The sequence below is a fragment of the Dasypus novemcinctus genome, chromosome 11 (genome assembly GCF_030445035.2).
Source record: "Dasypus novemcinctus isolate mDasNov1 chromosome 11, mDasNov1.1.hap2, whole genome shotgun sequence".
In the NCBI taxonomy this organism is placed as follows: Eukaryota; Metazoa; Chordata; class Mammalia; order Cingulata; family Dasypodidae; genus Dasypus; species Dasypus novemcinctus.
Genome location: NC_080683.1, coordinates 17,683,128 through 17,700,464, shown reverse-complemented (window position 1 = coordinate 17,700,464; position 17,337 = coordinate 17,683,128). Strand labels below are relative to the sequence as shown.

At 39.1% G+C, this 17,337-nt stretch overlaps 1 protein-coding gene across 4 annotated transcripts in view; it reads right to left on the bottom strand.

Annotated features, from left to right (window-relative positions):
- Positions 1–17,337, bottom strand: part of RUNX2 (RUNX family transcription factor 2) — a 124,121-nt gene that overhangs the window by 93,286 nt on the left and 13,498 nt on the right. For all 4 annotated transcript variants that reach the window (XM_071218478.1, XM_012523579.4, XM_012523577.4 and 1 more), the window contains exon 3: positions 14,910–15,014. In XM_071218478.1, coding sequence (XP_071074579.1) covers positions 14,910–15,014 — 105 coding nt within the window. The remainder of the gene's footprint in view (positions 1–14,909; positions 15,015–17,337) is intronic.

The window sequence follows — 17,337 nt, the reverse complement described above, 5'->3', positions numbered from 1 at the left end:
TTGGTGCAATTAATTCCAATTTAGAAAGGAAAGAAATGAGATGTTTAAAATTAGCCCGAAGTACCCTCTACTCCTTCAAGCAGAAGGATTTCTCCCCTCAACATGAAAGTCCTTATTTACAACTCTGACTCATCCTGTTGTGATCCTAGCAGAGAGGTGCTCAGCAAAAGTGGTAATAACCAGAGGCATCTATCTAGATCATCAGATTTCCTTCCTTTGGTCAGTTTGTGCCACAAATCTCATGCTACAAAAGCTACATTTCATCCTTCAGTGTCAGATTTTTCCAATTCAGTTGAAAACTTGTGCTTTTACTTACATTTCAGTTCTCCTATCAAAAGAGAATGAAGACGTGGTGGCTCTAACCACACCGCGGCTTTTCCAGAGCTATAACTGACAAAGGCTGGTTGGCCCCCAACTAAAATGGATGCTTAGGGCTGCTGTACCTTGCTTGATAAGGCACCTTTCCACCAATTAACTTCCATTCAAATGCCACTATTGAGCTATTATGTAACAAATTAACCATAATCAAACAGCTTCTTCATCCACCATCCTCAGCATAGCTCCCAAAGTCCTAGATGAGAGCAAAGGAAAGAGTCATCTCTCCTGTTCGTGCGATTCAGGTCACCTGGTTCTACCAGGATTATATAGAGCCAGTGCATAATCTATTAAACAGGGACAAGAGTATGTTCTGTGAAAAAATAAAGTGGGCATACATCCTGCATTTTGGACCATTTATGTTTCCTAATTATAGAAACCAAAAACTTCTAGCCCCAGCAAATTTCCTTGCTATGTCTGATCTGTGCCACAAAAGGTAGAGTTCTATAAATACCCAAAGAAAGCTTCTCAGAAGGACACAAAGCATAGGATCTTCCACTAACGTGCTATCCAAATCATCCATGTTTGTTCCCTTTGAATCTTACAGATTTCATTTTAAAAAAAAAACCTCTATTCTTCTGGTTTGTCCTTTATACATCCCATGTCTGTGTGTCCAACCTTCTATAAGGCCTGACCACTAGAAGCTCTCACTCTGTATCCCTCTATGGTGGCTTCTCTTAAGAGGCTGGCTGGTAAGTCTTCAGTGGAATCTTGGGGAAGATAGGAACTCAGGGAAGAACAGACAACCAAACAGCATTTGTGGGCACACTAATGAGTCTTCTGTTGTTTCAGATAAACCAGTCTATGATCAGTTTCACAGGTTCCTCCTCGAGGGAGAATGACAAGCCTCGGTTCACGTTATTTCAAAGGAATTGCAGAGAATAAGGAACACAGTCCTTCCATTGCCCCATATGCATAATGAAGAGACCTGACTTTTAACAAACTATTCAGGAAGAGGGTTCCTTTTAATAAAGATTAACAATAGGAGTAAACCAAACCTCTTTTCAGCTGATTTTCCTTCCTGCCATCAAGCCCTTGGCTTCAAGAGCAGAAAGGGAGGCTCACTAGCTCCCTTTAGGTTGCCATTTCCTACGAACAGACAGCTTTAAATTTCAAGAATCCACAGAAGGGGTTTTGAAAATAAAATATTTGGGGGTGGGGAAAACCCAAATGTATAAATGATCAAAAGAACTAAATAAAGACTAAAAGTGCCAAGGCCACTAAGCAAATACTGCAGATGAGGAAGAAAGGAGAGCAGCAAAAGGAAGTGAGTTGTGACTTCTGACACAACCATGAGCTGTGGGTGGCTCTTGAATGGTGACGATGCTTTGGAAAGGTAAAGTGTAGTGGCTCAAGGGTCTAAATGTGCTTAATGAATCAAGGAACCCAAGTTATTTTAGGAGGAAAGAAAAATATGTTTTCTGAGTATTTTTCCTTTCCCTTAGCCTAGCACCACACCCACTTAGCTGTCTTCCCAGTTGTGCCACCTGCTTTAAAGTCTGTTTCTTTGGTCTCCTGGATTTTTTTTTTCCTTTAGAGAAAATTGTGTCCACTTAGTTAAAAATAAAGAACTGCATCAGAGAATACCGCATATGTGCATGTACTTTGTTTTTCAAAGTTTCATCACTGAGGTATCATGACCACTTAAAGCAAATTGTTATCTGTACGCGTGCTAATTTATTCTTACAAAAGTTGCTCAGACAAGTATTTAATAAGCAAAAGAATGAATTAAAGAATAAAAATAAACTTAAAAATAGAAACCCTGTCACGTGTCTTCTCTGGGAAAGGTTAACCCAAGAAGTAGGGCTCTTTGCTCCCTTCCAGCTCCAAAGCCAAAAGCAATGGCAAATTCAGCCAGCCTTTCTCAGATTTGCTCTGTTCAACTTCTTCATGACTGCCAACTTTCAAATGCATAAGAGTTTCTGCTTTCAGAAATAAATCCTACCTATTTCCTCTCTCCTTCCTTCCCTGTGACGATAAATTCCTTGAGGGTGAGTTTTGGATTGCATCTCTCAAGCTCCAGGTTATACTAACTTTGGTGTCACCTGGAAATGTTTTTAATGTCTCCCAGTAGGGAGTAACAGAGAAAAATGAAATCAACTCCATAAAACCCTACCTTCTATATCTGGCATATACAAGTTAAGTAAATCTGAGTGTTCCTAACCATAAAACAGACTCACCCCCTGCCCAAAATTCTTCTGATTATCAATAACCACTTTTGATCATTTGGTAGATGTGCGCCTCTTTTTGGTCATATTTTTCCCAATTAAAGATTCTAATGGCCATTGAAGCTAAACAAATTACACTCCCATTCATGTCTACAAACCTCAGTGACTCTGAGCTTCAGAATTATAATGGGAAACAGAAACCATGCCTTTGATTTTAAAAGTAGAAAGGTAGCATGTTGCTGCACTTCATAAACACAGAGAAATCACTGGAATGGAAAAAAGTTTTAAAAACCCGTCAGTCAATCTATCAGCCTTCAGTAACCTGTTCTAGTAAACAATTATTATAGTCAAGAAGTTCTTCTTTAAATCTAACCTGAATCTATCATGCTTCAGTTAAAATTTATTCTTCTTTCTCTGACCTCACCAGAAACATAACAGCTGGTCACCATACACAGCTTAATAACGCCTCATAATCTTGAAGTCTGTTATTAAGTCATTTCTCAGTCTTCTATTCTTGAAGCAATATAATCCCAGTCTTTCAACTTACCCTTATAGGTTCAATTTTACAGTCCTTTAATCATCATCAGTGCTTCTCGCTGAACATTCTTAAGTTTTCCATGTTGCTCTTATGTTCTGAAACCCAGTCCACCTTTGGAACTGCTTCTCATTGTCCATAAAAGCCAAGACCTACTTCCACTCAGTTTTCCTCACCAGAGTGCCTGAAGGGCTTCTCAACCCACTTTCCCTACCAATTTGGGTCTCGTGATTCTCTTTTATAAAATGAGTATTTATTTAATCTGATCTTCTTATTTAAACCAAGTTGTTAATAACCAAAAATGGCTTAAAATGTGTTAACCTTTGCAGATAACATCTATGAGGGTGTCCTCAAAGCCTTAATTCAAAAAAAGAATACCAGTCACATTGGTGAGAATTTGAAAGAGGTTTGGAGCCAGTAGGGTTAGGACATGGAGAATCCTTCTGTGTTCCTCAGATCACACCACCCTTGGGTATGAACCAGCCTTGAGTACAAGTATAAAACAGGAAACTTTGGGGTGTGTTTCTGCTCTCCCCTTTTTGTAACCTTTCCCTCTTTTTCCAACCACTTAGGTGCTCCTAATGCCCTCTTCTTCTATCACAATTAGATACTAGATTCTAATATTGATCATGATCTGGGCTCTGCACATGAAGTCTCTTCCCCCCCCACTCTTGCTAGAGTTAGCATTTTCTCACCTCTCAGGTCTCCACTCAAATGTTATCTCCTCAGAGATGTCTTGCCTGGACCACTCTAGGTTTCTTTCGGTTCCATGCTGCGCCATTATTCTTTATTACTACATTCAGTTCCCTTCAGAGCACTTACTACAATTTATAATTATATGCAATTATAGATAGATGTTCATTTATTCGTTTCTGGCCTGTCTTTTCTATAGAAAGTGGGCTCCCCAAACGATGGGATCATGTCTGCTTTGCTTTATTTCCTGGTACAGTGTAAGCTCTCAAAAATAATTTTTTGAATGAATAAATGTTCCACTGCCAGAAATACATACATATTAAGACATATCTCCAATTGTCACTAAAAAGGGCCCTGTCACCTATTATAAAGGGGCCTGGTGTTTTCAGTGATGTGACCGGTTAGGGGGAGGCAGAACTCTTTCTCAGATCCATCTAGTCTTACATCATTCAGGCAAGGATGGCCCTCCCCATCACAGAGGCAGCTGCTGCCTCTTCCAAGGCATTTACTGGAAACTATTGTCCGTCCTATTGCCATGCTCCTTCTCCTTAGAGCAATTATTCTAGTTTCCAGTTATTCTCTCTCTTCTTTCAGCTTCAATGCAACAATGTTATTCTGTATTTTCCTGATGTTATTTCCCTGGAATGTTGCCTTCAAAAAAGTGCTAGCATTATCATGCAAAAATATTTGGGAAGCTTACATCAAAAGCTTAATAGCAATTATCTTGGGAAGTACAATTATGGGTGATTTTATTTCCTTTTTCTGATTGATATTTATCTTCTAACTTTTCTTTCATTTTCTGCTTGTACTTTTTTTTTGTTAACTTTTTTTCCAAATACTAACTTTATTTCACTGGTATTCAAAATGAGTTCCTACTAAGAGTTAACTTATACAACTTTTTTTTCTCATTTCAAAAAATTCAATGTTTCCAACTTTGTTAAATTCATCTGAATGAATTCAATACTCATTCAACAAATATAAGGACCTTGGGACTTATTTACTATGTAGCAATACTACTGCATCACCAGACATGGTTCTCAGGTACAATTATTGCATAACACCAACAAAGAGTGTCCCAGGCTCATCACCAGGAGCTACCACAACTCTAACGACAAAGGCATCAGGGAGTTTTAGTAATGAATTCCTGAACTGGAAAAGACTTGGCTCCCTGCCCATTTCCAATCATCTGGTGACTTGCAGAGTTACATAGAGCAAATGAGTTTTCAGGTGTCTATGCCTCAGTTTACCTACCTGTAAAATGCAAACTGCCTCCCTCAAAGGGATGTAAAGAGAATCAGTGAGGTAATGTCTAAGGGTTTGGAACTCCTTGGCAGAAAGGCGCTACATAATTACTATTTGGTATTTAAGCAGCCCTTCATGTGTGCCAAGTACTTTACGATCATTCCTTAGGAAATATTCCTCCCAGCTACTCTGTGAAGTTCACATCACTTCCATTTAAAAGACGAAAAAAGTGAATTGGAGAGAAGTTTAGTGATTTGCTTAGGGTCACTCACTAAGATGGGACTGAGGTCTCAAAATACGAATTTCAAGTTCCCCAATTCCCTTAACCATAACTGAACCCACATCTTAAGTACAAACTATCTTTACAGATGAATTCCCTGTTAAACTATGCTGAAACAGCCCTCAATGGGGCAAAATACTGTTACTTGTTTTTGCAGGATGTAATGAATTGTGAAGAATGGAAACAGAATATGTCAAATGAATGAAAGCTAAAGCTCTACAAAGACCAAAGCTCTTGAATTAGTAACCTGGACCTCACAATCACCGTTCTTCTCACACATCTACACTTCTCACTTCCTGTATAACAGCCTGCATTTTGATATCTTCATAACCTCTTTGCAGGGCCCATATTTGTCTGCTAATAATTTCCAGGGTCAATCCTAAGGATGATTTTTACTCAGGAGTCTGAGGGTGGGTGCATATGGGATTCAAGGGATGATGGAAAGGAAGAAAGTACCAGCTTGCTTCAATTCAGCTGACCTCTTCCTCAACAGTCACTTCCTACACAAGCCAACACTGGTGTCATTCCACAGACTGCTCTCCCTCCACTTCATTCAGTAATTCAGGTTATTCGTGAGCAACAGCCAGATAACCACTGAGGATTAAATGTAATAATGGTGAGGCAATACTAAGCATATATGGTTGAGGAGCTCTTTATCATAAACTTGGGTACAAAGTTCCAAAGCACCTAACAAAACTGTGAAATAAGGGTTTAATTTCCTCACCCTATAACCCCTGCCTCTGCCTTCTACCCCTCTGCAGGACCCTTCTTTCCCCGCTCCTCCCCACACGTTGGCCCAGGACCCTTCAGAGCTCCCCGTGATGACAAGCTCTGCAGTCCTGGCCTTACTCACTCGCCTTCCTCTAGCTCCCATGTTCCATACTCTTAACTACTACTCCAACTAACCTGCCAATATGACCTGAAGGCCTTCACACAAAAGAAGGCCTAACAGTGTGGGTCAGGCAGTAACGTCAGATATGCGCTAAGCAGGGCGCCTCTCATATCACATCGTGCTGGCAGCAGTCAATGGGAGAGAAGTGGCGACAGGTTCAGGCAACAAAAACTCAGAGATGACCACTAACGGGCTTTCACTGAAGAGATTACTGAAAGATATATGTCAAGAAAAAGGAAACTGAACCCAGAAGGACAAACTCGAGGTGCAAGAAGGACTGGTGAACAGATACATCAATAAGCATGTGAGTAAATGTAAAATAGATATAAACAGCTTAAAACACTGATAATGACTAATCCAGGAAGTATAAAGCAAGGATAAACTAAAATATCAGACAACAACAGTAAAAGAGAGGGGATAGTTTAAAGTACACGAAAACCTTACATTCCTCCAGAAATCATTAATTTTATTAAGACAAATACATGCATTAAAATGTTAAGGATAACTACTAAAGGAAAAGAAACCGAATAATAATTTTCAAACCAGTACAGAAGGAAATCTAGCATGTATCTAAAGTAAAAGTGGATTAGAATTATTCTGTGAAAGGGAAATATTTGCAAAAGGAAGAAAAATGGAATTTCAAAATAATCTCACTTTAAACCGATTAAAGCTGCACCCTTAATAGGACCTAACAACTAAAATGGATCAAGAATCTACAGGTAGGGCTGACCTGCAGCACAGTTGCCATGGCTGAAGTAAGCATCACCTGCCTTTAAGGCTGCAGAGGCCCGACAGGCAATTCACTCACTTTATTTTCTGGTACTTAGGACTTCATTGATCTCTCTCTTTTTTGTCTCCACCAAAACTTACCACCAAGAAAGGATTCTATATCATTTACTTTTACCTTAACATGAGAGAAAGTTTGAGTGCTCTTTTCTAAAGGTCCTTGGATTTAAGTCTAATTTTTAATGAAGATTTTTTGTCTACTAGCAAGTAAATTTAAGCCTGCAATGCACAGTAGGAGGGAAAATATTGAGAAAAAAATTTGAGAGAAAATTATCAAATTTTCAGGGATGTTCCTCTGCTCCTTAAACACTACATCGCAAATACTATCTCCCACTTTAACTGATGCATAGGACCTTGAATTGATACTTTAGATCTAAATGAGTTTTATTCTCTATTTCCAAAAATTCTTTGAAAAATATGAGCAATTATTTCCCATACCTAAAAAGAAAAAATTTTGAAATTTTATGTGAAGGCCAAAGATGTGCCTTAGTTTACATCATAAATATATGCTATAAAGATGCTAACTAGGGAAAAGTACAAATATGTACTTTTTCTCCATCATTTTTAAGTATATCCTATTCTCCTCTGGTCTAGTCCCCCTTAAAGAAAATGCTATAGTACAAATAAAATAGAAATAAAAGGGGTATTTCAGTGGTCTATCAGGAATCCTCTCTCTTAGGAAGGAGAAGCCATTTTCTTAAAAAAAGAAAAGAATGAAAGAAGACAAAAAGAAAATCTCTCAAGTCCCTGACTGTTTTAAGAATGATTTCTGACTACACCAAACTAAAGCCTACTGACACATTTGGATCAAGTATGTGTTTTTAGAACACATATCACTTGAAAACCTGCCATGCTATATTTAGTTAGAAATAAATATATCAACTGGAACATATGCATGTGGAAAGTGTGCTCTCATTGTGAAGGCTACAGCTCCTTGTTCACACAAGCCCAATACAGTGAGAAAGCACATTCAGAACTGTGAAGCCAGGAAAAAGTGCAAAGGAGGGACACAAGCATGTTTTAACGGCTGTGATAATTTGCCATGAAAGGATGTTAAGGCCACAGCTCCTTGCTGCAGCATGCCATGTGCTGCTGAATTAAATTACTGCCATGCAGTCTGCTAGCGAAGGAATGTGTAAACAGGCCATATATCCTTGCATCAGTTCCACAGAATGTTGCACAACACAAAATGCCTCTCGATGTGTCATTTCCTTCTTGGCCATCTTCCCAGCTCCTGACAGTCAGTCAACAACATAAAAAAAAGTCCTGAGATTTAAAACTGCTCTTCTCAAGAGCACATTCCACCAACCACCAGACATAACCTCTACCAGTGGTTCTGGTCCCTCCCCCTCCATCCTCCTTGAAGAAAGGGAAAAAGAGAACAGGTTTTGGGGGTTTTTTCACTGTTATTATTCTCTAAAGTCAAAGATTTTCAACAGTGTTTTATATACTAGTGACCAAATAATTAATATTTATGACAATCAACCTCCTTCTTGTATTTCCTGGCTTATAATACCAATACATGGCATTCACCCATAATGTCCATTGTTTGGACACGACAGACAGTGAAGAAGACCGGAAAGTCTGTAAGTCAAGAAATCAAGGGACTTTCTACTAATGCCTTGTGTTAAGAACTAAAACTCAGGCCTGTGGTATCAGGAATATGGTACAAGGCCTGTCAATATTTTCTCAAACCGTCTTTGCAAGCAACAAGAATGTAAATGCGAGTCCAGAGGTATTTAGGTACCTTAAAAAAAACTCTTCTGCTGTTCCTCCATCCAATGCATTTTTACAGGTCCTCTCCCTTCTTTTGCAAGTGATCATCCTCTAAATAAGTGTCCACGAGTGATAAATAAGCAATCTGTCATTGGCCAGCCACCATGGTAAGCCTATTCCTTCAACCAACTGGGATGAAAAGTGATGGAGGATAAAAGTGGGATGCCACTGATACCATCTGGAATGAGGAAGAGAAAATACCAAACACTCCATACTTTCCACATTCTTCAAGCTGGAAAACAGTCCTGGTGCTGGGTGGATCAGTATGACTTGAAAATGACAAGTTGCCCACCCAGACCACCCTGGGCAGTCCAAAGTCTGCTACCTTAAGTTTGTTAAGGTAAAACTTCTGCAATTGCAAGTGCCTCAAGAATACAGAGAAATAAAAAGTTCTCTGACTGTGCTGATGAATTGGACCCAGATAAGAATGGGTAAAGAGAAAAAGAATCTGGGCCTCAGGAGTAAGCCAAACAAGCCGGGTGAGCCAGGGTGCTCAGGCAGTCCCGGAAGTACAAAGATTTCGCTATACTTGCAGACAACCTCTCACTCACCTAAGCTCCAGCGCCTGGATGAAGTCATGCATGGAGCCAAGCAAAGGAATGTTGCAGCCAGTTACTCCAAGCCTGCAGGGAAAGGAACTAAATCCCTGGGAAAGAAAAAGTGCAGCTTCTCCTTTCTTCTACCAGGTCGACAGGTGGTTGGTCAGGCAATGAACAGTAATACCCCAGAAGGAAATAAACAGATGAAGGCTTTTGTCTAGTCTCTCCTTGAGAGTAATTAAGATTTACTTCCTCAGGGCACAACACACAAAAACTTAGAAACCCACTCACATGCACTAGATAATCAGGTTCGCAGATGTGCCGGCAAGTAAGAATCTTCAAAGCAGGATGATATAAACTACAAAAACCCCAGGCTTGTCCATTTGAGGATTCCTAAAATAGTTCTTCTACAGACTTTAGCCATGTTGCCAGGCTTTTTTCTTTTCTCATGTGAGTATTGATCTGACTCAACTTGATAATGATTTGTTATTACCAAACAGCATAAAAACCTACCCTTAAATTCATCTGGTATTTACCAAATTTGTTCAATTCAGAACAAAGCTACTATGAATTGAAACTTTGAGACATCTCATAGAACTTTAAATTTTCCCCAGATTAAAAAGCTGAGATCATTCAGAAAATGTTACTTTAAAAAAAATTATTTCTCCTGGCTAAGCAGTTGTGGGAGTTGATATCAGTGGTTCCAATGAACCCCTCCCCCCATTATTCACAGCATTGTGGTTCATTCCCCTTGAATCCAGGCTGCACCTGTGTCTTGCTTTAACCAACAGAATATAGAGGAAGTAACCCTTATGCTCAATAACCAGTTCTGAGCATAAGCCTTAAGAAGACCTGATGGCTCCCACTTTTGAGGTTTAGGGAGCCCTCAGCTATTGTGTAAGAAGTCAGGCTATCCTCCGGGAGAGAACTCATGCAGAGGTCAGAGGCCATGTAGAGGAGAAGAGGCCCTAGGACGTCAGGGAGAGAGAGAAAGGTCTACCTGTCCCATGGTGCCAGCTGAGTCCAACCTTCCAGCAATCCCTGCCAAAGCACCAGGCATCTGGGCGAAACCATCTTGGATGTTCCAGCACCTGCCACCATCTGACTATAGCCATCTCAGAGACCCCAAGTGAGAACAGGAGGAAAACTATCCAGATGAACCCCAATCAACTTACAGAGACTTGTGAGAAATAATAGACTGCTTGTTGCTTTAAGTCACTTACTTGGGATTGGTCTGCTACCTAGAAATAGAAAACTGAAAAAGCAGTAAGAGAATTCAAAAGATTCTGACCACATCAGGTGATTTATCTTTTCCATCCTCTGCACAGCAAATAATAACTTTTTACATCATCCTCTTCCTTAAGTCAGAATCGCTCCCTTAGCATATGACATTGCTAACCAAGTTTTCACTTCCTGTAGAAATTTTTAAAATCAGACTGGAGTTGGATCCAAGTGCATAAGTGGAAGATAGAAATAACAGAATAATAGAAACTGATGTTTAAAAGAATTAGGTATCCAAATGCATTCCTGATGCTGCTGCACTAACTTCTGCTGGTGAACACACAGCAGTCATTCTTCAGCGCTAACTTGCCAACAGAAGGTCAAAACGCCTTGCCTGAACACAAGACTTACAAATTTTGGATCTTAAGTATGATGTCATGTCTTAAAATGATAAGCTGGCAAAGAAATTAAATGGCATTGTGTAAAGATGTGCACCGTTTTCATGTTTACACTATTTAAGATGAAGGTTCTAATAAGTCATCGGCTATGTTCCTTTAAAGGGAAGTTTTATAACTGAGATGAATCACGACTGCAAAAGATCAAAGTTAAAAAACATCAATGATGCCATGGGGTACTTTTTAATCTTGTAATGAGTGATGATCATGTGCTCTTATGAAGTGAGTCCAACTGCCAATGCCAGATGTATATATTAAGAAAAGACGTTGTTTGTGATGTGACAGCACTGGTTCAGCTGCCAGAGACAGAAAACATAGTAGAATGAAACCTTTCGGATTTTTGAGTGAAAAGCAAGTCTTGGCAGATGTATAGATAGGCCAGGCCTCAGAGTGGGGCATTAGTGCCATAGCATCCTCTCTTCAACTTTTCTTTGCTGCAGAGTATGATTATCATCAATTCTACACAGCTGTCCCCAGGTCACACAAATACCTGCGCAAGGCACTATTTATACCACTGATTAGCGTCATTTAAGAATGAGCAAAAAATAGTAAAGTCATCCCCAGAAGAAAATAATACACTAGAGAAAAGAATCTAGATGGTATCTGTTTCCTGGAAGCCTGCTATAAGCAAAACTCTACAACAAACTTCTGGCACTGAAGGAAATTCATCTAATAAAAGCTACATTTAATGAACACTTACTACATGATACTATGCTCTGTACTTTACATATATGACATCATTTAATATCTTTGCAGCAACTGATAAGGAAGATACTATTATTATTTTGGCTTTAAGCAGGCAAAGAGAAGTAGTTTCTCTACCAATATACAGCTAGTAAACAGTAGAGCTGGGATTTCAATCCAGTAAATCTGCTACAAAAGCCTGCATCCTTAACCACTACACTAAATTGAATGAAGACCCAACCAGTCAATCCAGGAAACTGTCCTTGTTCAAACAGTTCATCTACCAGAAGTAGCCTTTTCAAAATATGTTCAGACCTTTAGAGGAATCAGTGATATTTCACTAACAGCAATCAATAGTACAAAATCCTAAACTACTACAAATTACTACAGTAATAAACAGAATTATATTATTTCTATGACAAATAACCACTACTTCAGGAATCATAAACATGGAGGCAGAGGGGGTCAAAGCAATTACACTAATTGTCTTTTTTTTTTTTGCTCTCAGGGAAGTCTTTTACTAAAGTGCTTCTCTTTTTTTTATTATTAATTTTTTTTTAGGTGATACCAGGGATTGAACCTAGGAACTTGTACATGGGAAGGAGGTGCTCAACCACTGAGCCACATCCACTCTCCAATGAGATTTTTTCATTCGTTTGTTTTGTTTTTAGAAGGTACCAGGGATGGAACCAAGGACCTCATACATGGGAGGAAGGCACTCAATCAGTTGAGCTACATCCACTCCCACTTCTCTTTTAAAGGCCTACCAAATAAGCCACTTTGAATTCTAGAACCAGCATCAGCAAACTCTGGCTTGTGAGCCAAATGTTGCCCACCAACTGTTTTTGTAAATCAAGTTTTACTGGAACAAAGTCATGTCCATTTGTTTACGTGTTATATGTGGCTGCTTTTGAGCTACAGCAAGAGTTGAGTAGTTGCAACAAAGGCCATATGGCCTGCAGAGCCCAAATTATTTACAATCTGGCACTTTACAGAGAAAGCTTGACAACCTGTCTTCTAGAGGATCCCCCATTTAATATTAGACAAATGTCCAATCGATCAAAATCTGTTATACTCATTGCTGGGAATCTCAAACTTCAAGAACAATATCGAGACAAGTGTTATGACACTAATGCTCAATAGCCGGAATGGCCAAGATCAGAGCAGGATAATCCACTACACAGAGTCCAGGTCACAGGATTAAAATTTTCCAATACCAGACCCATCCTTATATCTAAAAACTGAGTTTGGCAAGTCACCTCATGATGGCATGAAAATGACATCACATTTTCAAAGACATTTTTGGTTCCCAAGAAATGTCCCTCAGGCTGATCTAGGTCAGGCGGTCTGCCCCTTGCAGATCCTCTCTGCTCCACCCCACCACCTCAGCACCGTCAGTACCACCTCAAGCCTGAACCTGGGGTCCCCATGGGTCATCCACCCCTTTCACCCTTAACCCTCTTTCCTTTCAGAGCTCTTCTCCGTCTACAGGGCAGTAAGCCTATCAACTAATTGAGTTCTGCCAACAGCCTCTTCAAAATGAAGTAAACCTATACAAAACTGAAGCAACTTTCCCAAAGTTTCCCTGCCTCTTCACCTTTTGTCACATCTTTCAGAACAGGGCAATGCCTATCCTTCTCATGTCCTCTCCCAACCATCAACTTTGGAATATCAACGTGTGAGTGTACACACACACACACACACACAACAATGGTGGTTTTTCTACGAAATGAGAAAAGCAGCTGAGATCAGCAGGAAACATCTTTAAAAGATAAGTATTATATGCTGCTAAATATTAGACTACTAGCCTGCTGTATACACTACTAAAACACACGACCCTGCTTCTTTAGAAACTCAAGAGCTAGATAAAAGCTTAGAAGATGTCTTCCATCATAAGGCATCATCTCCGATTTATGGCAGTTCAGTAAAGTCACGCCAAGTGCCGAAACAGTCGAGACAGCCCTGGGCAGTTCTATTCACCTGCAATGCATTCTCACTTAGGAGAGCAGACTCGGGGCTCACACAGATGTGTACAGCAGCCACCTAATAAGACAGTCCCAATCTGCATAGACAGGGCCAGCACTGACCCAACATGGTGAACCTGGAAGAACGAAATACGCATGAAAAGAGGAGAAAACGAAAACCTCAAAGGCTCGCTCTTCAGGCAGGAAACCTCCCTAGTGCAGGCAAGCAGTGAGGTTTTCTGAAAAAGAGCCAGAGGCAGAAAAACAGGAGCCACCATATATTCCCCACTGCTAAAAGAGATGCTACCTGGGAAGGGGGCACAGCCCTTTCCTCTCATTTTAGGAGGAGAAAAAATATAACACTCCCACTGTTCAGGCAGGTGTGTTGATAAACGACAAATACTTCCACTGGCTGTCCCTCCCCAACAAACCAAACTCCCTAAACGCCATGCATCGGACTCCAAGGTATTCATTCATCAAAGACAGGGATCTAGACAAGGTTTCCATTGGCACAGATTTTTTAATGTGGTTCATATAACAAAAATTTTTAATCAACAAATACATTTAAATAATGCAGTGCTGAGTTTGTTCAAATCAGTTCAGGGGGGGAAGCAAACCTGTTTCAATTTAGATTTAGGAGGAAAATGCATATTGGCCCAAATGGATTTTATGTACTCCTGTAAAATGACTGCTGGTTTAACACTCTGGATGTCCAGACATACAAATAAACCAAGGTGGATTAACTCTGTTTTGACTATACCTGTTTTAAAAGAAACTATAACAATTTCTGAAACATGACTAAACAACAGTATTGTAACAATCAAGCAAGTTATCATTTGCAAATATATTCTTTATAATTAAGCAGGGTGCTCTTTATAAAGGGAATTAAGTGGGCTAGTTAAAGAGTTAAAACACATTCTTAGGCCATGGGAAACATATGCAAGTGCTTTTTGACTAAGCTCAAGAATTTTAAATTCTTGTTTTGCTCCTCAGCTCTCATGGGTCTAGTCTGCCCTGTATATTGTATACAGTGGATGAGTAGAATTTCTTAATAAATAATTACAGTGACTGAAGAACTATTCATTCATTTCCCGAAGTTATGGAGGCCTTAGCAATCTTGTGGCAAAGATTAAACTGTAATTTTATTTTCTACTAACTGTGAAGTTCTACCAATTGTCTCTCACTGAAATTATATCTATACAGCAAACTTTGCAAAGAAACTATTTATATGAAAGTAACACTAACTCATAGGGTCTAGGCAAATTCTTCACCCTTTCCAATAGGAAGGCAAGTACTTACTTCTGGGTTCCCGGGGTCCATCCACTGTAACTTTAATTGCTCTGTGGTAGGTGGCTACTTGGGGAGGATTTGTGAAGACAGTTATAGTCAAGGTGAAACTCTTGCCTGCGGATGTAAAAAGGGAAAATCCACAGTGAATACAAAGAGATAATAAAGCAACTGAGAAGTCCAAATTTCATTTCAGCATCTCTGAAAAGGTAATGAAACAAAGACAAGACTCAGAACTCCTTATTCTATTTGGAAACCCTCTGTTGGCCACTTTAGACAGTTACTAAACTTGCTAAGTGATAAGATCCTCCTCCTCATTGCCGTATTATAACAAAAGACTCCAAACCCTCCCTGCCCCCACCCCCTGAAAAAGTCACTCCATAGCAACAGTTGTATTGAAAATAAAAATCCTGGTCCTCTTGAGGAGTATTCTCTCCCTTTCAGTTTTCTCTAACATCAGGAATACATCCAAGAACAGACAATTTTAGAAGTCTTTATTTAGGATTAGGCCATGACCCCATGAGAGAACAATAGTAAATCACTGTTGATTATGTTATTTACTTCACATGGCTTTAGCATTTCATTTGCTTAGATGAACTACAATAAGAAGATGAAAGAGGAAAGTTCTTGTGGGAATCATTTTAACAGGAGCCAGTGTCTCCTGTCCTGGCCTTAATGTGCCTGTGGTATGATGATGATTTCATCATTACTGGAACAAAGTTTGTCTCCTCTCTGCCCACCCCTCCCCTAACACGCATCCCTGCTGTTAAATCTTGAAATAACTCCCTGACAGTAACTGATTTTCTGCTAAATGTACATGACATCTCCCAATATAAGTATGCATTTTTACTTTTAGCAGAGTGTGCTTCATTGAAATGTTACATCTGACATTTCAAATTAATGAGCTAAAGGAGATGACTAAGGGGGGGAGGGGCGCGATGGGGGGTGGGGTTTGATAGATTTGGATGTCTGCTTTCCCCAGAAGAGACCAGACTCTGTTACACAGACTCACTGACAGTTGTAATCAGTTAGATTTGCAACGGTTAGTCATGTCAGATAGTCAAAACTGCAAACTGTTACAAGACAGGAAAAGGTGGGCGTGAAACAGTGACTCAATAAAACATTCAGCAATCTCAGGCCAGGGCATTCATTTAGTCTGCTCTTCTAACAGATCTTTAAAAAGCTCATTTTGTTTTGCTTTATTTTTTGGTCAGAGACTCTTTTTCCCTTTCCTGAAAACCAAGAGTATTAAATCAAAACACAAATCTTAAGACAATATGTAGCAATACAAAGTTTAATGCAATCTTTTCAAAGCTTAATATGGAACAGGTTATACGCAAGGCTTAATGGAGAACAGGTCTTTGGCTGTCAAGTCTAGTGAATGGGTTTTCTTTTCAACCCAGACCATGGAAGTTCTTAAAATCTGTTTAAGACACACATCATTTGTTACTGAGTATATATAGTTTTAAAATCTCCTGAACTATTCTTTTCCAAGGCCATGAGAATTTTTTTAAAAAGAGGGAAAGAAAAGATAGGAGTAAAGGAAAGTCAATATTGACTAAATTCAAGTCACTTCATACACATTTTCTAATTTAATCCTCACCAGTTAGGCTTATCACTCCCATTGTACAAATGAGGAAACTGAAGTCCAGAGAGATTTAGTAATTCACTCAAGGTCACACAACTAGTAAGTAGAGAAATATAGAATTTGAACCCAGGCCTTCCAGACCCTAGAAACAATGCTTTTTCTTTTTTTCATTTGCCACATTGCCCAAGAACATTTTTTTAAAAAAAGTTATCTATTTCTAGATGTGTCCCAATCAGCTCTATGAGCCGAAGAAACATTAAATATAAAATGGACTAATGTAATTAACATCTTGGTAAGATGGTGAAAGCATCTATTTTTAATGTGTCATTGATATATTTCATCCATGATATATTGGATATTACATAGATTTAAATAATTTAGTTGTCCAGTTGAAGAACAGAAGATTTATTAGAAACATTAAGATTAACCAGGAAAAAAAAGAGAGTCAGGAACCTAAACTAGTTACAGAAACCTGAAAATCTAAAGAAATGGAGATTAGAAACTTAAATAGAAAGCCAATGGGTCCAGATCAGGACCTCAAAATAATGGAAAAATCTGGAGTAGTCAAAATGGTTGGATCTCCAGATTGAAAGTTATTTTACATTAAAACTTAAAAAAAAAAAAAAAAAAACTCCACTCTGAGCAGATCAGTGGCCCATGGAGACAGCCCTGTTTCTCACAGTGACTCCAATACAGTGTTTGTAAAGCCACTGTCATCCATAATAACCATGTATATATCTTAACTATCCTTAATGCCTCTAAATAATCTTTTATACATACTTCCCAGGGAATTTACCTAAACTGGTTCTGGGAATATTTCTATTTCAAACCTTTACAATTTAATTAAATTTA